General features: G+C 57.1%; 1 protein-coding gene across 1 annotated transcript; it reads left to right on the top strand.

Moving 5' to 3' along the window:
• Positions 1 to 25,128, top strand: GLIS2 (GLIS family zinc finger 2). The gene is made up of 7 exons (XM_066275064.1): positions 1 to 488; positions 18,338 to 18,574; positions 19,817 to 19,989; positions 20,487 to 20,663; positions 20,745 to 20,878; positions 20,971 to 21,089; positions 22,306 to 25,128. Exons 2-7 carry the CDS (start codon positions 18,403 to 18,405, stop codon positions 23,103 to 23,105), a joined length of 1,575 nt encoding a protein of 524 aa, XP_066131161.1. The 5' UTR covers positions 1 to 488; positions 18,338 to 18,402; the 3' UTR covers positions 23,106 to 25,128.
• The last annotated feature ends 295 nt before the right edge of the window (positions 25,129 to 25,423 follow it).

The following is a 25,423-nucleotide window of genomic DNA, read 5'->3' as shown; positions in this document are numbered from 1 at the left end:
CCGCCTCGCTGCCCTCTGTCCTCCCCTCCCCCGGCCCAGCGCCCGCGAGCGGCCGCCCCCTCCCCCAGACGCTCACGCCCCGCCTGGCAGCTGGCGCCCCGGGCCTGGGGCCGCGGCGGCGAGAGGGGTTTGCTGGGAGGGCTGGAGGGAAGCAGCAGTGGAGGGAGGAGGGAGGGCGGCCGCCCCCCGCGCCCCTCCTCCTCCCCCTCCTCCGCAACCCGCGGGTCCCTCCTCCCGCCGCCTCCCTCCGCCCTCCTCCCTCCCTCTGTAAGACATCCCGGCCCGGCCCGGCCGCCGCGGCCACCTTCCCCGCCGGAGCTGCAGATGTGGCGGAGCGGCCGGGTGCCGGGCGGCCGTGCCAGGGGAGCCCGCGCCCCGTGAGCCTCGCGCCCCGGCCCCCGCCCGCCCCGGCCCCTCCCCCGCTCACCCCTACCGCCCCCCGACCGCCGGAGCCCGCAGCCGGGAGCCCGACCGCCCCCGCCGCCGAGGTAGGAAACCTCTGGGCGTCACGTCTTGGAGACGGGGACCGGGCGGGGGGACTGGTCTGTCGCGCGGGGGCTGCGGGGCTCGAGGGTCGCCTCCCCCTACCGTGTCCGTGCCTCGCCCCGGGCCATTGTGAGCCCTCGCCGGGGCCCCTGCGCTCGCTCCCTCGCTCGCTGGCTTGCGCGCTCCCTCCCTCGCCGGCTCCCTGGCCCCCCGGTCCCGTTCCTCCGTCTCTCAGTCTTTCCCCCCTCCTACCCTCTCTCCGTTCCGAGGCCGGGCCGAGCCGCGGCCGGGCCCGGGGCGGGATCAAACTTCGGCGGGGAAGTTGGGCGGCCGCAGTGGGGGCGCGCTGCAGGGTGAGAGGGGGCCCCTCGGAGCCTGGGCAAGAAGTTGCCTGGGGCTGCTGTGGAGCCATCCCTTCCCACGGCTGCGATCGGGCTGTTTCTAAAACGGGGTTTGAAAGGTGTCTCCTCCCTTGTCCCTGAAAGTCTCCCCCACTGCTGCCCCTGGTTAGACCCGGCCCTTCCTTGAGCAAGGGAGGGAGGCGTTCCTGAGGTTCAGGACCGGGGTGCTGCTGCGTTTGGACTGGTAACAGAGTCCTGTCCAGCACTTGTTCCTCCCCTGCTGTCTGGGTGCAAGTGGAGGAAGAGTAGGGAGGGTAGGGGTACCCAACCAGCCTAGGAAAGGTCTGGAGGGGCTGAGGCAGGTGCATCTGGAAGGAGGGAAATGCCTGTGCCTTGCTTCCCCCCCTGTCCCCTGGGATGGGGCTGGAATCCAGGCTGGCACCTGGAGGCCTTGGCATACTGCCCTGCCAGCCGGGTACTCAGGCCACAGCAGGGCAGCATGCCGCCTGTCGCCTGTCCAGGAGGGCCTGCCTGGCCTGGCTGCCCAGGGCAGCTATGGTTGCAGGGAGCTACCCGGCCCTGCCCTGGGGCCTGGGAAGCGGGAAGGGATCCTGGGAGGAGCCCTGGGCCCCCAGCCATCTCAACCCAGGATCTTGGCTCTGAAGGGAATGCTTGACACTGAAGGGGCAGCCAGGCAGCCCCAGACCTGGCCAAGGCTTGGGCTCCCGTGGTTCTCGGTCTGGGCTAGAGACAGGGCCTGAGCTGCGGTCGTGGGAGGCAGCCATCCTGAGGGTCCTACATGCCTGGCCCTGGCATCCTGGAGGGAAGGTGGAGCTTAACAGGCAGCTAGGGAAGACAACTCCCCAGCGTGTCCCCCAGGGCCTTTCTCAGCCCCCAGGCTCAGGAGAGGGGACACCACCTCCTTAAGTCGGCCCACCTGCCCAGCCCTCCCCCAGCCCCATGCCAGGGGCCACAGTGCCACAGCTGTTACAGCCCAGCACATATGTCCCTCCCCTTGACCTCCTCGCCTTCCCTCTTTCCTCCTTCCCCCTCTGGGCCACAGCTGGGCCTCCCAGCTGGCCTCTCCTGTCCTGGAGAAGGGGCTGCACCTGAGGGTCCTTTTCAGGACATCCCCTTCTGAGCTTCAGCCCACCCCATTTCACAGCCTACCCCGAGCTCACTTGGCCCTGTCAATAGCCACCAAGCAGGAAGCAATGCCAGGGGTTTGGGGCACCATTTATGGGGGGTTGGGGATCCCTTGGAAGCAGCCCTGTTTTCCTCAGCCTCTTCTCCTCCCCCTCTTTTCCGGAGCTGCCATTAGTACTGACCCTCTGACCCCCCATGCCTGCCCACCATTCCCTGTCTGTGACCTTTAACCTTCAGTGTTAAATCCCTCCAGCTGGGGCTCTTCGGCCCCTGAGTGACCCTGGCGCAGGCCTCCTGGGGGGGGTTCTCCCTCCTGGCTCTCTACATAGGGACACCTGCCAGTCCCTCCCTCACTGATGGGGAAGGGTGCCCCAGGAAGCCAGACAGTGAGTCACCCCACTTCTAGGCACCACCACTTTAGGGTCAGTGGCTTTGGGGGATACACTGTAACTGGGCCACAGCCTGGAGGCTGAGTAGGAAAAGCCCCCACCTAGGAGTCTGACTAACTGGAATTGAGCCCTGGCTGAGCCACCAACTCCCAGGAGTCGTTAAGCCAGGCTCCTCCCCTTTCTGGGCCTCAGTTTCCTCATCTGTCAAACCAAGGGGTCAGACAAGGTGAACTTCCTGAGCTCCAGAGTCCATGAGAAGACTTGGAGGGGGGTGTTGAGAGGGAGGTAAGGCCAACAAAAGCTAACTCTCAATTGTCCGTGGGTGGAGCCAGTATGAATAACTGGATGCCGCAGACATCCAAAAACCTCATTTTAAACAATCGTGTGAACCGCATTCCCCCCCCCCCCCCCAAGCTTTTGTTGTTTCTAAAAAGCCCAGCTGCAAGTGAGTAGCCACAGCCGTGTCTTCTCCTGCCTGGGCTCCCCTGGCCGCCTCACTGGGAGTGCCCATGAAGGGTGAGAGGTGAACTGACCTGAACGAGACAGAGCTGGCCAGGGCCTCACCTGGGGCCTGTAAGGAGGCCCAGATCCCTCTCAGGCCCACCATGGGGCCACCACTTTTCTCTACCACACTCCCCCTTCCCTTCCCTGGCCTGGCCTTGGCCCTGGCCCTGGGTGGTGGGAGTGTCTTCTGCCACATAATCCTCCCAGGGTCTGAGCTGCGGTGTAGAAGGAAGAATGTGTTTTCTTGATATTTTCCCATGTGGGTTTCCATCTACCAAGACTGGCCTGGAATCCCAGTTTCCCACTTAGGCAGGGGGGCTGGGATGGGTGCTGGGCAGAGTTTGGGGGAATCCCAGGATGAGCGAGGGTGGTGGAAGCTGTGACAGGGTGACCAGATGTGGGATGTGGGAGGTGTTTGGGGGGGGGTGCCCCTGATGCCAGAGGCGGGGTGGGTAGGGTGGGGTGGGGCAGGGAAGACTGCTGCTTCCCCCTCCTCTCCAGTGGGGGATGCTTCCCAGGTTCCTGTGTCCCGGGGAAACAAGCTGAAGAGGCCCCTTACCCAAGGGGGAAATTTGGGTTATAGTGGAGAGGCCCAAGCTAGGTGGAATCTATTCAGGGTTATTATTGTCATTGTATATATATTTCACATAGATGGCTAAGGCCAGAAGGGTGACCCCTGGAGGGCACTGGATGATACTCCCTTAACCCAGACAAGCACCCTTCTCAGAGGTGGAGCATCACTGGCTGGTGAGGGGCTCTCCGGGTGGATTCCCCCTCACCAGCCCCACCAGAGTTGCTGCCCCATCCAAGGCCCCTGAAAAGGTCCTAGGAGAGGCTGAGGCCCAGACATGTGTCTGAAGGCTTGCCTCTGTGAGAATGCCAGGACACCTTGCCCCAGCCTGCTGCCAGCTCGGGTATGAGGGACCACAGTTCCTTCAAGGCTTTTGGGACACATCTGCCCAGAATTTCCCAGGTAGATACCTCAGCCCCACCCTGGAGAATTCTAATTCAGGTGTGGCCAAGGAGGGACTCCTATTGTCCACCAGGACCGCTAGTGCTTGATGGTCAGCCAGGGTTGGGGCAACTGTTTGATGCTCCTATGTAGCTCCCTAAACCTCTGCTGTCTCTGCAACTAATAAAAATGCCATCTTAGGTCCCCAGGGAGGGGGGTGGGGGTGAAGTGGCTCAGGGAGAGAGCAGCATGGGTGGAATGCCCAGTAACAACTCTCTGAAAAAATCAACAAGGCTTTTCAATTATTTGTCACTTGAAATTGCTACCTTAATCCTGTGAGAGAAATCCGTTCATCCATCCCTAATAGACAAATGAAGAAACTGAAGCTCAGGATGGAAAAGGGCCAGTGGCATCGGGAGGCCCTTGTTCCCTGGGGTCTGCTATGGCTGGGGTGGTGGCGTCTGATGGCCAGTTCCCCAGCCTGGGATGAGAAGGGAGGTGGGGTGGGTAGGGTGGGGTGGGGGACCCTGAGCTGGCCCCAGCAGCTGTGCACACCAGGCCCCAAGCATCCATCTTTTCCCTGCTCTGACCCTCTGGCCTCCACTCCAGACCTGTTTAGGGGAGAGGCAAGGCCTGGCCCTTTTTCCCCTTCTAGCTCTGGGAGCTTCCATATATCTGGTCCCTGCGGCGCCCCAGAGATCTGACTGTCTGTCCTAGCTGGGATATTTCTCCCCGCTCCCTTAGGCTGGGTAGCATGGAGGGCGTGGCTCTAGGCATCTTGACTGGGGGAGCTCTGGCCTCCCGTGCCCCCTCCCAGATAGGTTGAAGGGTTCTGATTACTTGCTGGCTAGGCTGGGAGGGGTTTGATTCTTTTTGTTGTTGAATTTATTAGGGTGACACTAGTTATTATATAGGCTTCAGGGGCTTGATTCTATAGCACATCTCTGTGCACCATATTGTGCGAGAAGTGATTCTAATGGGGGGAGGGGAGCTTCCGGTCTGTTCCAGATGCCCCTGGTGGGGAATAGGAAGGGACTGAGGATCTTCTAGGCCGTAACTGAGGGGTTGGCTGGGCCTGTCTCCTCAGGCCCTTTGTCTGCACTGCCTAAGAAGCCAGGTGGTACTTGCCACAGGGAGGACCTGATGTTCAAGTATGGGACGTGCGCACATGAACTCCCACCTTGGCAGATGACTGCCTGGGGTGAGGACTCAGACCCAGCTCTTGGCCCCCTCCTCCAATCATGGCAGAAGGGGGTCCCAGGCGATTGCTGTGCTGCGTGAGTCAGCCCTGGGTGCCCCCAGGAAAACAGTCCTGCCAGCTGGTAGAGGGTTGCCACCATTTGCACAGTGTGCTCACAGGCTGGCACCCCCCTGGGACCCTGGGGGCAAGGAGGCTGCCTGTAGGCACTGGTGGAGGGAAACGGAGGCTCAGAGGTTTGAGAGGTTTTCCCAGGGCCACTTAGGGTCAGGAAGGGAAAGAGGGGGACTAGAGCCTAGAGCTGTCTGGCCCTGACCCCTGAAATGTCAGTTCAGCCTGGGAATCCCCCCAGCTCCACTCCTGCCCCCCCATCCACTGCCTGGGCGTGACATGGGGGACAGCTGTGTCTGGAGAAAGCCTCCCTCTCCTACTCCCAAGTCCACTTGGGTCTGGCTGGGAAGTCCCAGCCTGCCTTAGCCATTTCTCTTCTGGGGACACTTCCTCCTTACATCCAGAGCCCCCTACCCCCACTCCAACCCTTCCAGGCCGACTGACCCCAGCTCTGATGTCCTCCTCCCCCACGGTTGTGGGCTCTCCATTGTTCTGTCTGTTCTAAAGTCCTTCCACCCCAGTACTGCTGGCTGTCTGCCTTTCAGCCCCATGCTCCTCCAGGTCAAGCGCCCAGAGCTACCTCAGGATCCCTAGTAGTCACCCTGTGTGGTCCTGTGGACCCTGGGTCCCAAGAGCCCGAAGCAGGCCTGGCACGGCATGCTGTTTCCTTTTGGGTTTGGAGGCTGCCCCCAGCTTCTGGACTTGCTTTGCTGCCTGGAGTGGACAAGCAGAGGAGGGTGGGGCGGCTGATAAGAAGGGCATGGCGTAGAGTCCCTGCCCGTCCAGCTGTCCTAGGGTAGGCTCCGCCATTGCTCGGTAGGAGCGGCAGGAGATGTGGCTGGGGGAACTGGGCCCTTCTGGTTGTCCCAACTGATCAGGGCGAATCTGGCAGCCCCACCCTATCCTCTGCTAGGTCCCTAGCCCTGGATGGGGAGGAGGAAGCATCTGTGTCAGGGCACAGGCCCTGTCTCTCACCTTGACCTTGGGCAGGCCACTGCCTTCTTTGGGCTTTAAGTCCCTCCAGACCTGCCCATCTCACCTGGCTGGTGGTACCACAGATAGATTCAGTCACTCAGCCAACATTCACTCAGGGCCACGTCCCCGGGAAAAGTAAAGGGCAGTGGTGCTGTTAGGGGCGTGGTCGGGAAGCTTGAGCTCCAGCCCTGCTCTAAGCCAGCTCCCTCCTTTCATCACGCTGGGGGAGGCCCGGTTTGTGGTCCTGCCGCCAGCACTTTGTATCGCTGCCAGGTCATGCTGGTGAGAGGAGTGGGCTGTGTGGGGGCTGTGGGAGAGCAGGTGGTGGTCTGTTCGAGGCCTTCTTTTCAACACCCCCAGAAGACTCAGAGCTGCCTGGGGCCCCAGAGATATCCCTGTCTGCTCTGGGTCTCCCTCCTTGGAAAGAGGTTCTGAATGCCCGGTGCAGGGGGTGAAAACCAGGGGCTGAAGGTTGGGGGCAGTGAATGTGACTGTGTGCAGCACTGGGCACGCAGGGCATGCTCATGTGCTGGTGACATTAGTGATATATTAGTGAGGACCTGGACCCAAGGTGAGTAGCAGGCAGCACTGGGCTGTTTGTTGCAAGACTAGGGATGCTGCCCTCAGCGTGTAGAAACAGTGCCAGGTGCCCTGCTCAGCTCTCAGGCTCCTGGAAGAACAGCTCACGTACAGCTGCAAGAGGCTGAATCAGGGAAGACTTGCTAAAGGAGGGCGTATTGGGGGGTGACAGCTGGAGGAGATTCTGGGGGCCTGGAAAGGAATAAAGCAGGAGCTGGCACCTAAGAGGTGAGCCCCAGGCTCTTGGGAGGCAGGGAATCTTGAGAAAGAAGTGTTGCAGAGGAGAGTCTGGGCTGAAAGGATGTGGCACTTTCTGTGCAGAACACTCCGTGGCTCCCGAGTGCTCCCAAGTCTTGGCCCAGCCTCCCCCTTGGGCCTCCTCTTCTGCATGACAGACAGCTTCGCTGTGGGTTAGTTGGGGCCATACCCCCAGGTCTCTGTAGCATTGAGCCTAGAAAGAGGGTGGGCTTTGGACCTGGAGGTGAATCCCAATTGGCTACTTAAAGCTCTGTGACCTTGGCAGATGCTTGACTACCCCGAGCCTCGGTGTCCTCATCTGGAAGATGGGGAGAATTGCACCTAATTGGCAGGGTGGTGAGGATGAATGGAGATGGTGAACGGGAGGCAGGCTGGCCAGTACAGCCTGCAGAACTTGTTAGGACCCAACACTCCCTCTTGCTTCACCCCATGTCCATGTGGCTGACTTGGATCTGCACCCCCACTCAGCAGGAGCAGCTCACCCCTAACACGATTTCTCTGTTGCCAGTGGCTCCCCCTCTGAAGTTGATGTCCTTCATTCTCACTCATCTATGCCCCCCCTCCCAGAACTGAGTGGAGGGCCTGGCGTTGGAATGCATGACTGCAGGATGGGGTAAATGAGGCTGGGAAGGAAAGGCCAAAGTCCAGAGCCTCCCTTGCCTGCATCCCCTCCCGCTGGGACTTGGCAGGTGCTGCTGTTCAGTAGGCCTGGTGCCTGTCTTGTGGTGATGAGGGGGTGTCAAAGGCCTCATGCCGGCTCCCCACCATAAGCTAAGACTCCTGGGTTCTGGGTTCCAGACTCTGACTTTGATTGCCTGCCATGTCCTGTGAGTCCCGTGTATGTCTGTGCACAGGTGTGACACATACGCATGTGCCTGTATGTCTGGGGGTGCTGGGGTGCTGTCCATGTCCTGTGGCACACTGACCAGCCTGTGCTGGCCCCAGAGAGCTCTGGAGGAGGGCCCAGCCCTGCTGCCCACTGAGAGTGGCCGTGCTGCCTGTGTCCAGGCCTGGCTGGGTGTGTGTCCTCTCCGGCTACCCAGTGCGGGCCCCTCCCAGGGATTTGGGCAGCCTGGGCCCAGCCCTTCCCTCCCAACCCGCTGGTCGGTGGGTGGGTTGGTGGGCGGGCTGGCGTGGGGGCTGCTTGGCTGCTCCCCACTGGCTGAGGCCCAGGTGCAGGCAGTGCTCACAACCCCGCATACCACCTCCCCCCAAGCTGGGCAGACAGGAAAATACCAGACATAGTTGTGCAAAGGTGGCTGCAGGCGGGCAGGCGGCAAGGGGTGGGGGCTGCACGAGGGCCCTAGAGCCACCAGGTCCAGAGGAGACTCGGTGCCAGGCCACACACATCTGTGTGAGTGGGCAACTGTGGGCCAGGGCCCATGTGAAGCACAGCCCCCAGCTTGGTGTCACCCTGCTGGTGGTGGGGAAGGAAGTGCATCTGCGAAGCTAGTGCTGGTGTGGGGGGGCAGCCGCATGCCTTCCAGCGTCAGTGCTGCCTGAACTCTCTGGGAGACTTTGGCAGGCCACGTTACTGTGTGGGGCACCCCCAGCCTGGAGCCAGGAACAAGAATCCTCAGGGCTACCAGCTGCTGGCACCTCCGGTGTGCCAGGCACCTGGCCAGGCAAGTCCTGCTGGATGCCCTGAAGCCCGACTGTGCCTGGTGAGCCTGCCTCTTATTGTGGTGCCTGTTCTGGTTAAGGAAACCAAGGCTCAGAGTGGGTGATAGGGTCCCGTCTAAGACCCCCACAGCCAGGGACGGGGGCACAGAGGACTGGAACCAGGTAGCCTGGCTCTGCGTAGCACAGTCTTGGGTGCTGGCCAGCTGGGGCCTTTCCCGAGACCCTCATAAACCTAGAGCAGAGAGCTTAGCCCTGGCTGCGTCAGCTGGGGGTGCTTGCACGCCCCCCAGGGCCCAGGTCTGCCCTCCCACAGGATCTGGGAAGGCCCAGGGTGCTGGCTGAGCACCCATCTTATGATGGGGGTGGGGCCTGTCTTTGGAGCAAGAGGTTCCCAGGGAAGGTGAACCCTATACTCTTCCAGGAAGTGCTGCCTGTGCTGGCCCCTCTCCTGGGACCTGCTGGGCAGAGGCCTCAGGATAAGCCCCGCCCCTTCATCCTGGGAGGAGGCCTGCTTCTTCCAGAGCTGCTCAGAACCTCTCCAGGGCCTCCTGGTGTTCTTTCTTTGATGCAGTCAGGCTCTGGAAGGTGACTGTGGTATCCGTGGTCATTCCACGGGACAACAGAGGCCTGAGGCTCTCTGAGGGGCACACAGTTGTTTAGTTACACTCTAAACCGAAGCCCAGATGGATGTAAGACTATATAGTATCTGTGGGTACAGGGGGAGGACCAGCCCCCCCCCGCTCAGCTGTCCTTACAGCTCTAGACTGCCAAGGAGAACTTAGCAGTGGTAATAGTTCATTCAACAAGTTTATGCCTGACTGCTGGAGGCACAGTGATAGAGCGTCAACCTGGGATGCTGAGGTCCCAGGTTCAAAACCCCAAGGTTGCTGGCTTGAGCGTGGTATCACCAACATGATCCCATGATTGCTGACTTGAGCCCAAAAGTCACTGGCTTGAAGCCCAAGGTTGCTGGCTTGAGCAAGGAGTCACTGGCTCAGCTGGAGCCCCCATGGCCCCCCATCAAGGCATGTATGAGAGGCAAATGAACAACTAAAGTACTGCAACAATGAGTTGATGCTTCTCATCTCTCTGTTCCTCTCTCTCCCTCTGTCTCTCTCTAAAAAAGAAAAAAACCATGGCCCTGGCCGGTTTACTCAGTGGATAGAGCGTCGGCCCAGCATGCAGTCATTCTGTGTTCAATCCCAGTCAGGGCACACATGAGAAGTGACCATCTGCATCTCTTCCCCTCCCTCTCTCCCTTCTCTCTCCCTCTCTTGCAGCCAGTGGCTCGATTGGTTCCAGCACTGGTCCCAGACAGGGGTTGCCGGGTGGATCCTGTCAGGCGCACACAGTAGTCTGTCTGTCTCCCCTCCTCTCATTTAAAAAAAACAAAACACAAAAAAACACAACCCCACACGGTTGATGAAGTACCTACTATGCACCTGGTACTGTTCTAGGTTCTGAATATTGCGAAGAGTGGGAAACGATAAGTAATCATTGGATGTGCATTGTTGCATTGGTTTCTCCCCAAACCCAATGGGAATGGCTTATTACTATCATTATCATCCCATTTTAGAGATGAGGACCCTGAGGTGACTTGCAGTAAGTCCCGTGGGCAGGAAGCGGGCAGAGCCATATTGGAGACCCGTGGGCAGGAAGCGGCAGAGCCGTGTTGGAGACCCAGGTGGTCTACCCCATACTTAGAGCCCTCCATGTGCCCTGCTGCCTGGTCTGGAAGGGGGGCCCCTGCCCCTTGCCCTGCTGCTTGGCTGCCGTGGAGGGCGGAGCTCTTAGAGCAGGGTGGAGCTGCAGTGGTTCCCAGGAATGCAGGGCTGTGGGCCCTTTGCTTTGGCAGCAGATCTGCCTACAGTTCTCCAAGCCTCCCTGTGGCCACCCCCCAGCCAGCCTCTGCAGCGCCCACCCACTGCCTGCCGCCCCTCCTGGGCTCTGTACCGAGCTCCAGCAAAGCTCTGCGTAGGAAGTGGGTGCCAAGGCAGAGCCCTCAGCGGCCGCTCCCCAAGTCCCCGGGCACAAGAGAGGCTAATGTTGAACACAGCTTTTGGAATCACCTGCCTTGAAACCCAGCTCTGCCACAGACAGACTGTGTGACCCTGACAGGTTGTTTGATCTCCTTGAGCTTCAGTTTTTGCATCTGTAAAACGGAGACGAAAGAGCATCTGCCGTAACAAGTGCTAGCACATTCCCTGGTTATTAACAACAGGCTGTTGGTACTGTTATCCTATTAATATTCACCCGTGGCTTTAGTCCTGGGCTTGCTACCCACTGTGAACCTGGGGCAGTGGTCTCCCTCTCTGGGCCTCAGTTTCCCCATTTGTAAGAACAGTGTGTTGACAGTGATGGCCCCAGTCACCAGGCATGGGGGCACCCGTGGAACATAGGGGAGGCCAGGGACTTGCTCCTTTTCAGTCTCTATCACAAAAGCCACATATGTTTTTGAGAGTTGTATCTTGGGCCCTTGTCCCTAAGTCCTAAACTGGATGAGCCATAGCTGACCACAGTGTAGTTCAGGGCTACTCTGGGATTAAGAGGTGTCATTCATGTTGCCCTTGACAACACTGCTGCACCGGTGGTCAGGCAGCTGGCTCTGTGCTGTGGTGGGGTGGGCAGGGAAAGCCCCCACCTGACAGGGCCCCACCCTCCATGCTTCTGCTAAGGAGACCCTGAGTGCTTCTCAGGGTGGGTGTGTGGAGCTCCCCTCTACCCACACAGGTACCCGTCCAGGCTGAGGGCCAGCTTGCTGTCCTCCCCCAAGCAGGGAAGGCGGGACTTTATCTAGAGGAGATTCCAGCCTGCTCCTGTTAGCCTGGTGACCTCAAGCCTTAGTTTCTCCATCTGAACAACAGGGGAAGTGATACATCTCACAACAGGGGTTTCAGAGCTCAGAGGATTCATGGACACACAGTTCATGAACAGTAGGTGTTTAGTGGATGTCGACCCCCCTTTCTGTGTGCCATCCACCCCAGCCATAGGGCCCTGGCGGAGACTGCCTTTTGGGGGGCTCAGTTGCCCATGTGTCAGCCTGCATGGTGCTTGTTTGCTTGTGGGGTGGGGGGCGTTGCCAGGTAGGCCAGGCCAAGGGTGGGTGAGGGGGGGTACTTGGTGGGCCCTGCAGCTGGGGGCCCGTTGCTGGCCACAGGCAGCATACAATAGCAGCCATTGTCTTGGCCCCGGCGGCAGGGAGGGTGCAGTGGGGCGGGGTGCAATGTGAGGGCCAGCAGAGCCCACCCCCGGGTGACCCCCGCCCCACCCCCGCCACCTCGGTGGTCCCCTGCACCGCCTTGCCCTCCCCTCCCTCCACTCTAATTAGTTCCTTTCATAGCTGGATCCCCAGCTCTGTACCCAGCAGTACGACCACCTCAGCGGCCTCCCAGCCTAGCATCCCACCCACCAGGAGCCTCACAACCCGGCACCAGCAGGGCCAAGTTGTGTCCCCTCGGAGCCAGCCAGCCTGAACTGAGCCAGGCATTCCACAGCCTGGCTCCTGGGGGACGGACTCCCCGCTGCACCCAAGGGGTGCCTGCTGGTGCCCGCACTGGGCTGTAGGAGACTTGTGGCCCCCACCTATTGCAGGCCCCACCACCGGTTAAGAAACTTACCTGCACCCTCAGAGCAAAATAGTTCTCCACCGTCTAAATCGGGTGATGGCTGGCTGGCCGGCCTCTGGGGGTTATCCCAGCTCCAGGCCCAGGGTTCCAGGCCCAGTTGTCCTCTTGGCCTCCAGACAGCATAACTCTGGCTCTCACCCACCCCCCTTCACCTGCCTAGGAACAAAGAGCAGAGCCTGAGCCCAGGACTGGCCTCTGCCTGGGGGATGGGGGTTAGGGGGGTGAAAGAGGACACTGAGGTTGGCCAAGGAGTGGGGTCACAGGTGTTTTCCCCTTGGAGTGGGGCCACCATTGGGAGGGAAATCGGGGTGAGGCCAGCCTGGAGGTGGGGGTGCTGGGAGCTGAGGGCCTTGGGGGTGGCTCCTCCTCCCTTTCCCAGGAATGGGGAGGCTGGGCCTCTAGCTCAGCTCTGGTTTCCATCAGAATGGACCCCTGGGCAGAACCCAAGGGCCGGAAGTGGGGGGAACTCTAGGGGGTAGGGTGCTGGAATCCCCCCTCCCCTGTGCCCAGCCCCACCCAGGGAAACAGGTTTCTCGTAGGGGCCCTCCCTTGTTCTGGATTGAGGCACTATCTCCTTCAGGTCTTCAGAACCAGGTGACCCAGGGCCCAGGGCTCCCCTTTCCCCCTCTGGCCTGGGGGAGGGTAGTGGGGCAGGTGCCAAAGAATGTCACTTGGGCATTGACACCAATGAGAGTCAGTGTCACTTTGAATTCTCAGTTCCAAACTATTGTGCTTTCATGGTCCCCTTCTCTGGAAGGTTGGGTTGGGGGTGGGGGGTGGTGGCTGGGGAGGTTTGTGGCCCTAGGCCAGCCAAGGACCAGGCCACCAGCCCTTCCTGGCTCCTGAATTCTTAATCAGCATAAATATTTACTTCCTTCCTCTCCTTCCAGGCTCCTAGCACAGAGGAGCTTCAGGGAGGTTGGAAGGGGCCTGTGTCTAAAAATAAACAGGTGGAGGGACAAGCAGACGCACAGACAGACAGAGGTAACTGGGGGGTGGGTCAGGCAGAGGGCTGCCCCTCCCCAGCCAGGAGGACAGTGGAGGGGGCCCAGGTCTCTCCATCACTGTCATTCACTCACCTGCCCGCTTGGATCTGGAGCTCCAGGACAGGGTGGCAGCCTGGCCTCAGCCCCCCTTGCATCGCTGGGAGCTCTTGGCCCATGCACGGCCTGGGGTGCAAATCCAAACAGATCTGCTGACTCTCACCTGATAGAGTTTAACAGGGACAGGTAAAATCACAGACTTGGGTCCCGTGGCCAAGTGCAGCCAACTGTGCTCTGATAATGTAGTCCCCCTCCTTAGGCTCAGACTAATGTAAGCCACGTGCTGCTGGTGGGGTCTTAGGATATGTTCCCAGAGGCTGAGGGTCCTAAATGAGGGAGGGGACCGCCTTATTTCTTGTGTGCTTGGAGGGTCTTGGCAAAAGTGGAGCTTGTTCAGGGATACACATGAACCAAGACTGTTTAAAGTTGCTGAGGGGCGGCACTGACCAGATAGCTGGTTGTAGAGCATTGTTCCAGTACGCGAAGGTTGCAGGTTCAATCCCCGGTCAGGGCACATACAGGAACAGATTAGTGTTTCTGCCTCTCTAAAATCAACCAATAAATTTAAAAGATATATCTGGCTCAGTGGATAGAACGTCAGTCTGGCATATGGACGTTCTGGGTTCAGTTCCCAGTCAGGGCGCACAGGAAAAGCAACCATCTGCTTCTTCCCCGTTCCCTTTCCCCTTTCTCTCCCTCTGCCCCTCCCACAGCCAGTGGCTAGATTGGTTTGAGAGTGGCCCTGAGGACAGCTCCACTGGAGTGTCAGCCTCGGGTGCTAAAAATAGCTTGGTACTAGAGCATCAGCCCATAATGGGGTTGCTAGGTGGGTCCCAGGAGGGGCGCATGTGGGAGTCTGCCTCACTATCTTGCCTTCCTTTCACCTTAGAAAAAAATTATACATCTATCCATATGTTAAAGCAGTGGTTCTCAAACTTTTTGAAGTTGGGGTGCATTTAAAATTTTACAAATAATTGTAGGCGCACTATATACAGATTTCTGAGAAATGTTTTTTTTTTTTTTTTTTTATTCATTATAGAGAGGAGAGAGAAGGGGGAGAGAGAGAGAGACAGAGAGGGAGGGAGAGAGGAGAGAGAGAAGGGGGGAGGAGCTGGAAGCATCAACTCCCATATGTGCCTTGACCAGGCAAGCCCAGGGTTTCGAACCGGTGACCTCAGCATTTCCAGGTCGATGCTTTACCCACTGCGCCACCACAGGTCAGGCTGAGAAATATGTTTTAATAATTAAGTCAAATATTTAAAAAGTCCAAGCATGCTTTTATGGTAAGTAAACAAAATAAATACAAAATTAAATTTATTCTGACATTAAAAAACATTTTTATGTTACATTTTTTGAGTTATGCTTTTTAGAATTCGTAAAAAAGAGGGGTTCAAAAATAAAATAACAACAAAAAAGTTATCTTTATATATATATATATATATATATATATATATATATATATATAGATACATTCTTAGTAAAATTAGTAAATCTGGCAGGTCTCGGTGTGAATGTGTTAAGTTTTTTCATTCTTGTGTTTCTGAGAAACATGAGCCTGATGTGTCTTAGCAATTTCTTCAATGTTTGGGCATATATGTGAAAGGCAAACTCTCATTTCCTCATCAATACATTGAAGAATTCCTCTCTTTTTACTCTTAATTGTGTTGAGTGCAGAAAACCCCCACCATACCTATCATCTTAACTTTACACCAAACAAAGGATAGAAGAAACTTGCCTCTAGCCTTTTCGGGGAACATGGAGGGTAGTGTAAACAAGTCAGCACCACAACCTAACAGCCTTTTGCAACTTAGTCAGGCAAGTGAGGTGGGGGGTTTGGGCAGACTATCAGCTTACAGCCAATTCCCCACAACTCTGTCCCCCAAAAATCTAAACTCAAAAAACCCTGTTGGTTTTTTGGTCCCCAACAGGCACATATTTCTCTGGAATACCATAGAGCAGTGGTCCCCAACCTTTTTTGGGCCACAGACCGGTTTAATGTCAGAAAATATTTTCACGGACTGGCCTTTAGGGTGGGACAGATCAGGTGTCCCCAAACTACGGCCCGCGGGCCGCATGTGGCCCCCTGAGGCCATTTATCCTGCCCCCCTCCGCATTTCCGGAAGGGGCACCTCTTTCATTGTTGGTCAGTGAGAGGAGCACTGTATGTGGCGGCCCTCCAACGGTCTGAGGGACAGTGAACTGGCCCCCTGTGTAAAAAGTTTGGGGACCCCTGAATGTGACTGAGACAAGCGTCAAGAGTGAGTCTTAGCCTGACCTGTGGTGGCGCAGTGGATAAAGCGTCGACCTGGAAATGCTGAGGTCGCTGGTTCGAAACCCTGGGCTTGCCTGGTCAAGGCACATATGGGAGTTGATGCTTCTAGCTCCTCCCCACCTTCTCTCTCTGTCTCTCTCTCCTCTCCCTCTTCCTTTCTCTCTCCTCTCTAAAATGAATAAATAAAATAAAATAAAAAATAAAAAAAGATTAAAAAAAAAAAGTGAGTCTTAGGTGGATGTAACAGAGGGAATCTGGTAATTAAAAAAAAATAAAACATTGTTTAGACTTAAATATAAATAAAACGGAAATAATGTAAGTTATTCTTTTTCTGCAGACCACTACCAAATGGCCCTCGGACTGGTACCGGTCCGTACCCCGGGGGTTGGAGACCACTGCCATAGGACACACCTGGAAATCTTCTAGGGCGTACCAGTGTACCCTGGCATGCACTTTGAGAACCACGGTGTTACAGGCTCTGGCCATATAGCTTAGTTAGTTAGAGCGTTGTCCTACCCAAAGGTTGCTTGTTCAATCCCCAGTCAGGGCACATACAGGAACAGATCATTGTTTCTCTCTGTCTCTCTCTCCCCCTTCCTCTCTCTCTAAAATCAGTAAGTTAAAAAAAAGTAAAAATATGTTAAATAAATAAAGTTGCTGAGGGGCTTGACGTGGAGAAAACATGAGTGGGGAATAGAGGCTGTCCTCCTATGTCCTGTTTCATGGAGAGAGCTCCAGACATCTCTCTATGTATCTGGTCAACACTGCCACCCAAGGAGACACACCAGTCCAGTGAAACAAAGTCTTTTACCAAGTGGTGGTTATGGGGATATTCTTTTTTTCTTTTTTTTTTTTTTTACAGAGACAGAGAGAGTCAGAGAGAGGGATAGACAGGGACAGACAGACAAGAATGGAGAGATGAGAAGCATCAATCATCAGTTTTTTGTTGTGACATCTTAGTTGCTCATTGATTGCTTTCTCATATGTGACTTGCCTGGGGGCTACAGCAGACCGAGTAACCCCTTGCTCGAGCCAGTAACCTTGGGTCCAAGCTGGTGAGCCTTGCTCAAGCCAGATGAGCCCGCACTCAAGCTGGCAACCTCGGGGTCTCGAACCTGGGTCCTCCACATCCCAGCCCAACGCTCTATCCACCGCACCACTGCCTGTCAAGTGGGGGTATTCTTATTATTTTGTTTTTAATTTATTGATTGATTTAGAGAGATAGAGAAACATCTATTTGTTGTTATACTTAAGCATTCATTGGTTGATTCCTGTATGTGCCTTGACCAGGGATTGAACCTGCAATCTTGGTGTAGCGGGATGATGCTATAATCAACTGAGCTACCTGGCAGGGCGTTCTAGGGATGTTATTAAATTGTGAGAACCTGGATTTGGTGAATGGAAGGGTGTAACTCAATGTTGGCCTGTTTAGTAGATTGATGTTCGGGATATAATCCTCTCAATTAACAAATGCAAGGAAACAGCCTGACCTGTGGTGGTGCAGTGGACAAATGCAAGGAAACGGTGTGACTGACCCTCCAACGTGGAAAGATTGCTGTAGTAAGAAAAGTTTGAAATTGAAATGAAGAGTTAACCGTGCTCTTGGGTCTTTTTTTCTTTTTTATAGGGACAGAGAGAGAGTCAGAGAGAGGGATAGATAGGGACAGACAGACAGGAACAGAGAGAGATGAGAAGCATCAATCATCAGTTTTTCATTGCGACACCTTAGTTGTTCATTGATTGCTTTCTCATTTCTCATATGTGCCTTGACCGTGGGACTACAGCAGACGGAGCGACCCCTTGCTCGAGCCAGCGACCTTGGGCTCAAGCTGGTGAGCTTTGCTCAAACCAGATGAGCCTGCGCTCAAGCTGGCGACCCTGGGGTCTTGAACCTGGGTCCTCCGCATCCCAGTCCAATGCTCTATCCACTGCGCCACCGCCTGGTTAGGCTCTTGGGTCATTTTTATATGAAGAAAACTACACCATTGAGAGATTCTAAGAAAATGGTGAAAATTCCAGCATAAGAACTCATAATAATATAATATCATCACCAATAGAAAATGACATATGCATATATTTTACTAACCACCTGAGCTGGAGCTGCTCCAATTTCCTCCAGCCCTGCCCCTGGCTGGCCTGGCTGGGCCACAGCCCCCAGCTGCCCCCTGGTGGTTGCACAGAGCCCTCTGGCTCCCCACTTCTAAGGGCACCTCCTCTCCTCCTGACCTTACCTGAGAGGCAAGGCCACCTGTCTGCACCCCCGCACCTTGGGGTCAGGCTTTGCTCGGCTTTGCCTAGCAAGCTATCAGCCTGTGTCCTCAGCTGACCACAGATTCCTATGGGGCCCAGCACAGTGGGCGCTGGGCAGTCAGTAGCTGAGGACTACTAATGGCCACGAGAATAGTTATAGCTCCTCTGGCCTGGTTTTGGGTCTTTTGGCTCAAACCAGGCATGACTTGCCACTCAGTCAGAAATGACCTTTCAGACTTGGCTGGTTATTTCCAGGGAGATCTGGCCTTGAATCTGGTAGTTCTACCACTTCCTAGCTCTGTGACCTTAGTCAGGGTTTCTAAAACTCAGTGTCACGGCAAACAGACTCTTTGAGCTTTGCCTCCCAGAAAAGCTTGTGGGAAGTGGACATAGAAGCTCTGAGTAGGTGGTTGGCTGTCTTCATGATACACTTCACCAGGCCACTCAGAGGGTCTCCTCACTTGGGGAGGCAGCCTTCACACTGCTAGACACCCACTGCCTACCTCCCCCGTTGGCTGTAATGAGTGCCACCTAAGGAGGGCCTGGGGTCGCAGTGTCACAGCACAGCTCCTGTCCTCCCCTAGGTTCTTGCCTGAGACCCAGCTTGGGAGTTCCCACTACCTGCCGCCAGCCCCAGCCCCCCATCACTATGCACTCCTTGGACGAGCCGCTCGACCTGAAGCTGAGCATCACCAAGCTCCGCGCGGCGAGAGAAAAGCGGGAGAGGACGCTGAGTGTCGTCCGGCACCGAGCTCTACACAGGGAGCTTGGTGTGGTGGACGACAGCCCCACCCCGGGCTCCCCGGGCTCCCCACCCTCAGGTATGACACTGGGGCTGGGCAACCGGTCCCAGGCCCAGATGGAGCCGTGGTAGCATCCTGTCCAAGGTGTGTTCACCAGGACATGGCTGCAGCCCTTCACAGCTTCCGGCTTAGGGTGCTCCCACACTCTGGCCATTCATCCTTCCAGTCGTTTATTTTTGGGGTTGGTCCCCAGGAGGAGGGAAATGACCTGTCCATTTACAAAGCTGGAACAGCAGAGCCAGGATTTTTTTTTTTTTTTAACTTTTCTGAAGTTGGAAATGGGGAGGCAGTCAGATAGACTCCCGGCATGCGCCTGACCGGGATCCACCCGGCATGCCCACCAGGGGGCGATGCTCTGCCCATCTGGGGCGTCGCTCTGTTGCAACCAGAACCATTCTGGCGCCTGAGGCAGAGGCCATAGAGCCATCCCCAGTGCGGGGCCAACTTTGCTCCAATGGAGCCTTGGCTGCGGGAGGAGAAGAGAGAGAGAGAGAGGAAGGAGAGGGGGAGGGGTGGAGAAGCAGATGGGCGCTTCTCCTGTGTGCCCTGGCCGGGAATCGAACCTGGGACTCCTGCACGCCAGGCCGACGCTCTACTACTGAGCCAACCGGCCAGGGCCCAGAGCCAGGATTTAAATTGAGGCCTCTGGGGAAATTTGGAGTGGCTGATAAGGGGGAGCAGGGTTTACATGTAATAACAAAAGGCCCTGAGACCCAACTCCTGGGCTTTGAGGCAGTGTGGGCAGCTGGCCTGGTCAGTTGTGATTGGGGTCCCCGCCCAGCAAGTGTTTCTCAGGATGCTCAGGGCCCAGGTACTCTCCTCTCCCTCTAGTGCACCTGAAAACCAGATCTGCCACTCTGAGCTGGAAGGCTTTAGAAGTAGCCCAGTCCAGACCTCCCATTTTATAGAAGGGATCACTAAGGCAGAAGGGGCTTGCCAATGTGATGGGAAGCTGGGGCCCTGGCTTCAGGCTCCTAGTCAGTTACTCATGTGTACTAGGTCATTCCATCTGTAAAATGGGAACTTGGCACTTCTCATGTCAACTGATGGCCAAGTTCCCATGATGGCAGAGGTCACACCTGTCACTTGGACAGGCTGTTGCTCAGATCTGTTCAGCTGAGATCACCGGAGGCCCTGGGGTGGTTAGGGAGGTGGTGTGGCTGGGTCCACTGCCAGGGTCATGAATTAGGGTTCAGAGGTCAGAGGGCTGGGCCACCAGGACTCCTAGCTTAGCTCTCCTGAATTGTGCCTCTCTTTTAGGCTTCCTGCTGAACCCTAAGTTCCCCGAGAAGGTGGAGGGACGCTTTTCAGCAGCCCCTCTGGTAGACCTCAGCTTGTCACCATCATCAGGGCTGGACTCTCCCAATGGCAGCAGCTCGCTGTCCCCTGAGCGCCAAGGCAACGGTGACCTGTCCACAGTCCCCACTGCCCCGGTAAGGAGAGGATGTGGGTTCTGGAGAGAGAAGGTGTATTAGTTTCCTGGGGCTACTGTAACAGAACCCCAAATTGCGTGGCTTAAAACAATAGAAATGTTTTATTTTCACTCTTCTGGAAGCTGAAGTCCGAAATCAAGGTGTCGACAGGGTTGGTTTTTCTGAAGGCTCTAGAAAAGAATGCATTCTTGCCTTGTAACTACATCACTTCAATCTTTGCCTGTTGTCACATGGCCTCTTTCTCTCTGTGTGTCTCTGTGTCCCAGTCTCCTTTCTTTTATGAAAACTGGTTACTGGATTTAGGGCCGCCCTATGTAGACCACCCTCCTAAATTTATCACATCTGCAAAGACCTTATTTTCAATTAAGGTCACACGCACAGGCACCGAGGGTTAGGACTAGGACATAACACTGGGGGGACACAACCCACAGACGGAGTCTGGGCCTGCTGGCCCCGCAGGGCACTGACCAGCTCTGCCCCTCGCCCTCTCCTCCCAGGATTTCCAGCCGCTGCGCTATCTGGACAGCGTCCCCAGCTCCTTCCAATTCTTCCTGCCTCTGGGCTCCGGGGGGGCCCTGCACCTACCTGCTTCCTCCTTCCTCACCCCCGCCAAGGACAAGTGCCTCTCGCCAGAGCTACCCCTGCCTAAGCAGCTTGTTTGTCGCTGGGCCAAGGTGAGTGGGGGCCAGGAAGAGTGGGGAAGGACCTGGGGCAGGTGGCCCCACATGGGCTCAGAACCCTCCCCGGCCCCACAGTGTAACCAGCTCTTCGAGCTCCTGCAAGATTTGGTGGATCACGTCAACGACTACCACGTCAAACCCGAGAAGGATGCGGGGTACTGCTGCCACTGGGAAGGCTGCGCCCGTCACGGCCGGGGCTTCAACGCCAGGTGAGGGAGGGCGAGAGCCAGCGGGAGGGCAGGCGGGAGGGGGCCGGGGTGTCCAGCGAGCTGAGCCGTGCTCCGTGCCCTCCCTGGAGCAGGTACAAGATGCTCATCCACATCCGCACACACACCAACGAGAAGCCGCACCGCTGCCCCACCTGTAGCAAGAGCTTCTCCCGCCTGGAGAACCTGAAGATCCACAACCGGTCGCACACAGGTGAGCAGTGCAGCTGGAGGGCCGCGGTGGAGCGCCCGGCCATCCGCAGGCATCCGCGAGATGAGGGACGCACCCCGTTGTGGGCTGGTCCCTCTGAGCGCCACCTGCGGGAGAAGCCTCTCCTGTGGCTCAGACCCCAGTGTACGGGAGCACAGACAGGTCCCTCCGCCCTCGGCGTGACGTTTGTGAGACTGCCTGACTGATGCCACCAGGGTCTGTGGCCAGGGTGTCTGTTTCACTTTCACCATACCCCAGCACACAGTAGGGCCAGCACTGGCCCACAGAGCCACACAACTGATTTTAAATTTCCTAATTGCCGCATTGAAGTACAAAGAAACAGGTGAAATGAACTGTAATCATACATTTTCTTGAGCCCAGTAAATTCAAGGTGTTACCATTTCAAATTTAAAATGTATATCAATAAGACTTTGAAATTCTTCATTTCATATGGAGTCTGCAGAATCACAGTGCATCTCTTTTTTTTTTTTTTTTTTAATATATATTTTTTTTTTTTTATTTATTCATTTTAGAGAGGAGAGGGAGAGAGAGAGAGAGAGAGAGAGAGAGAGAGAGGGAGGGAGAGAGAGAGAAGGGGGGAGGAGCTGGAAGCATCAACTCCCATATGTGCCTTGACCAGGCAAGCCCAGGGTTTTGAACTGGCGACCTCAGCATTTCCAGGTCGACGCTTTATCCACTGCGCCACCACAGGTCAGGCCACAGTGCATCTCAGTTTGGACTAGCCACACTTCAAAGGCCCCCATTCTCAAGCGGCTCCATCCTAGTCAGCGCAGGAGCAGGTGGTTAGTGAATCTGGAGCCATTCTGCTGAGTAAGATTTGCAACATAATGGGCAGTCAGCATCCATGCAATGCTCACTGTCGGCTTGCCCCTAGTAGGGGCTTTAAGGAAGTCTATAATTACGTCGACCGGTCGGGCTGGTTGCCGTGCAATTTGAGCCGTAGTACTAAGGCCAAGGGCACAGTCAGTTCCCAGGGGTTCTGGGGATGACCAGCTGGCTTCTTAGTGGCTGTGCTCTGCTGCCCCCACCTGGGGTTAGATCTCATGCCAGGTGCTGAGGCCACTGAGCTGCAAATGGGACCATCTGTATTTTCAAGGAGATCTTGGTCTGGGATGAGGGGTCTGGGTGCTGCCAAGTAGCTGGTGGGTAAGGGCAGGACACTGGGCTGAAAGACCCCTCACACCAGCCCCTCCCACAGGTGAGAAGCCCTACGTGTGCCCGTATGAAGGCTGCAACAAGCGCTACTCCAACTCAAGTGACCGCTTCAAGCACACTCGAACCCACTACGTGGACAAGCCCTACTACTGCAAGATGCCCGGCTGCCACAAGCGCTACACGGACCCCAGCTCACTGCGCAAGCACATCAAGGCCCACGGCCACTTCGTGTCCCATGAGCAGCAAGAGCTCCTGCAACTGCGCCCGCCCCCCAAACCGCCACTGCCTGCCCCTGACGGCAGCCCCTACGTCAGTGGGGCCCAGATCATCATCCCCAACCCGGCTGCCCTCTTTGGAGGCCCTGGCCTGCCCGGCCTGCCCCTGCCCCTGGCCCCCGGCCCCCTTGACCTCAGTGCCCTGGCCTGTGGCAGTGGTGGGGGTGGTGCAAGTAGGGCGGGCATGGGCCATGGGCTACCAGGCCCTGTCCTGCCCCTCAATCTGGCCAAGAGCCCGCTGCTGCCCTCACCTTTTGGGGCTGGTGGACTAGGCCTGCCTGTGGTTTCCCTTCTGGCTGGCTCCACAGGGAGCAAGGCCGAGGGGGAGAAAGGGCGTGGGGCAGTGCCAGCCAGGGCCCTGGGCCTGGAGGGACACAAGACCCCCCTGGAGAGGACTGAGAGTGGCCGCGCCCGGCCCAGCCCTGAAGGACTGCCCCTGCTGCCAGGCACCGTGCTGGACCTGTCCACAGGCATCAATTCAGCAGCCAGCAGCCCAGAAGCACTGACCCCTGGCTGGGTGGTCATCCCACCGGGCTCTGTGCTGCTCAAACCAGCTGTGGTGAACTGAACCCACCCCAGGGACAGCTACCTGAAGCTCCTGGCCCTGCCCTGACGAACGGAAACTATTCTGCGAAATAGCAATAATGTCCTCCTGCCCCCGGAGCCTGGTTGGCTGTATCCCCTTGGCAGCCCCACCCCAGACAAGCTGGGCGGTAAGGATGGTGCTAGGTCATCGCTGGTGTCCCAGGCTCCCAGTGGCCAGAGAGACCTGAGTTTCTGGGTGCTGAGGCCTTGCTTACCTCTAGCCCTCAGTGTCCCTGCCCTGTTCTCCACCCTGGTGCCTCCCTTGTCTAGTGGCCAATCTGGGCAGGTCACCCTCCTTCCCTTCCTTGTCTACTTGCCAGCCACATCCTAGCAGTGGGGGCAGGTGGGGTGGCATCTGCCTTCTGCTGACCCAGGGCTCCTGCACCCCTTCATGTGGTGAGCTGTGATGAGGAGCCCCGGGACTGTTGCTCTACTCCTCCCCTCCTGCCTAGCCTCGCCAGGCCCCTGCTCTGGGGGCCCTTGGACCCCCTTCCCTCTGAGCCACCCCCTCAGAGGGCAAACCAGACAGACGCTGGCCCCCACAAAGCCACAGGAAGAGCCACCTTCTCCTTATGACAAGGTGCCTCCTGATCAGAGAGGGAGGCCTGCTCCACCCACTGCCCTCTGCCCCCTCACCACCTACCTACCCGTCCAAGCAGCCAGCACTGTCCCAGGGTCAGCCCCTTCTCTGGGTTGGACGATGCTCTCCAAAGTGAGGGGACAGCTGACTCAGCTGCCCCTTTACCACTGGCCTCCTCCCTCTACCTTTCACTCCCCTGGAGTGTGGGGAGGGGAGGTGCCAAGACCTCTGGCCCACCTGGCTCAGGGAACAGGTGGGGTGGGCCTGGCCTGGGGCAGTATCTGCCCTGCACTAGGGGCTGCAAAAACCTGTAGGCCCGCAGGAGGCTGGCTCGGGGATGACCCCAGGTTGGGACACAACTCTTGTTCTGAGGGTGCCAAGTCAGTACCAGCACAACACAGGCTAGGGAGGGCTACAGGGCAGTGCTAGGTACAGGTTTCCAGAGGGCGTGGACTGAGGCACTGGGCTTGGAGGGCAGTGGAGCAGTGGCGAGTGGCCGCGGGAGGCCCAGCCCCTCCACCTGGGAGGGGGAGTTTGTTGGAAGGAGCCTGGACTTGAGATGTGCTGTTTCCTCTGGCTTTTCCCCAGTCCTAGAGGGGCTCCCCCACCCCCAAACACACACCTCTCCCCTCGCCTCCCAGGGCCCAGAATAAGCCAAGGGTGTTGGTGCTCCACATGCCCCCTGCTTGACCCTGGGGAGTGGGCTCTCCCACAGGTCCCTGGGGGTGCAGCATGTGCTTCCCCTCCCCTGAGCCCTCACTGTGCCCTGAGGTGGCCAGGTGCAGTCTGGGAGGCTCTAGCCTAGCTTTCCGGAGCGGTGGCTCCTAGGCCTGCCCTGTTCCTGGCCTCAGTGAGCAAGCCTGCCCTTTTCCTGGCGGTAAAACAAGGGAGCTGCAGGGCAGCAGTGGGGTTCTTAGCAGCTCTGTAGTTCCAGAGTACCCCCTTGCTGTTCCTCTGAGCAGCTCTGCTGACACCTCCCCCTTTCCTGGACTGCCCTTCTGTCCCAGAGGGGTCACCCTGACCCAGACCGCCCTAACGGGGCCCGGCAATGCTGGCTCTGCCTCTCGCAGGGGCTGTGAGCAAAGCAGGAAGGAGCTGGTCTCCTTTCTTCGGGCCCCATTCAGGACCCAGGCACCCGCCCCATGAAGGGCCTCAGGCCTAAGTCCCCTGTTGGGGAATAAAGGGTTTGAGATTCAAGCCCAGGGAGCAGAGGAACAGGGCACTGGAAGGTGACATTAGCTCAGCATGTGACTCAGTGATAGACCAGGCTCAAGAGGGCTGGTGTACGTGTTGTTGGTTTGTTGTTGCACATTCCAGGATATCAGTATTTTAACAGGTTCTAAGTGCCTTTCTATCGTAGCTTATGTTTTTCCTCCTCTTGGCTCCACTGCTGTTAGCATAGAGTAAAAAAAAAAAAAAGAGATAAGCTAATGACTATAACAATATATTCCTCCATGTGAGAGGAAGTTTATAAAGAAACAATAAAAGTGAGTTGCAAAGATGGTTTCTGCCTTGGACATGCCAGAAACTGGGCCACCCAACAAGAAACTGCTTCCGACCGCCCTGTGTCTGGCTCTGGGGTCACCCGCCCAGTCTGCAGCACCCAGGGCTTTCTCCCAACCCTGTGGGTGCCACCACCTCTCCACCTGCTGCTGAAAGGGAAGGGTGGGAGGGGCAGGTGCTGAGGGAGCAGGCGTGCCGGGAGCTGAAGCACAAGATTT

The sequence above is a fragment of the Saccopteryx bilineata genome, chromosome 4 (genome assembly GCF_036850765.1).
Source record: "Saccopteryx bilineata isolate mSacBil1 chromosome 4, mSacBil1_pri_phased_curated, whole genome shotgun sequence".
In the NCBI taxonomy this organism is placed as follows: domain Eukaryota; kingdom Metazoa; phylum Chordata; class Mammalia; order Chiroptera; family Emballonuridae; genus Saccopteryx; species Saccopteryx bilineata.
Note: the sequence above shows the minus strand (reverse complement) of the source record. Positions and strands in the feature narration are given on the sequence as shown.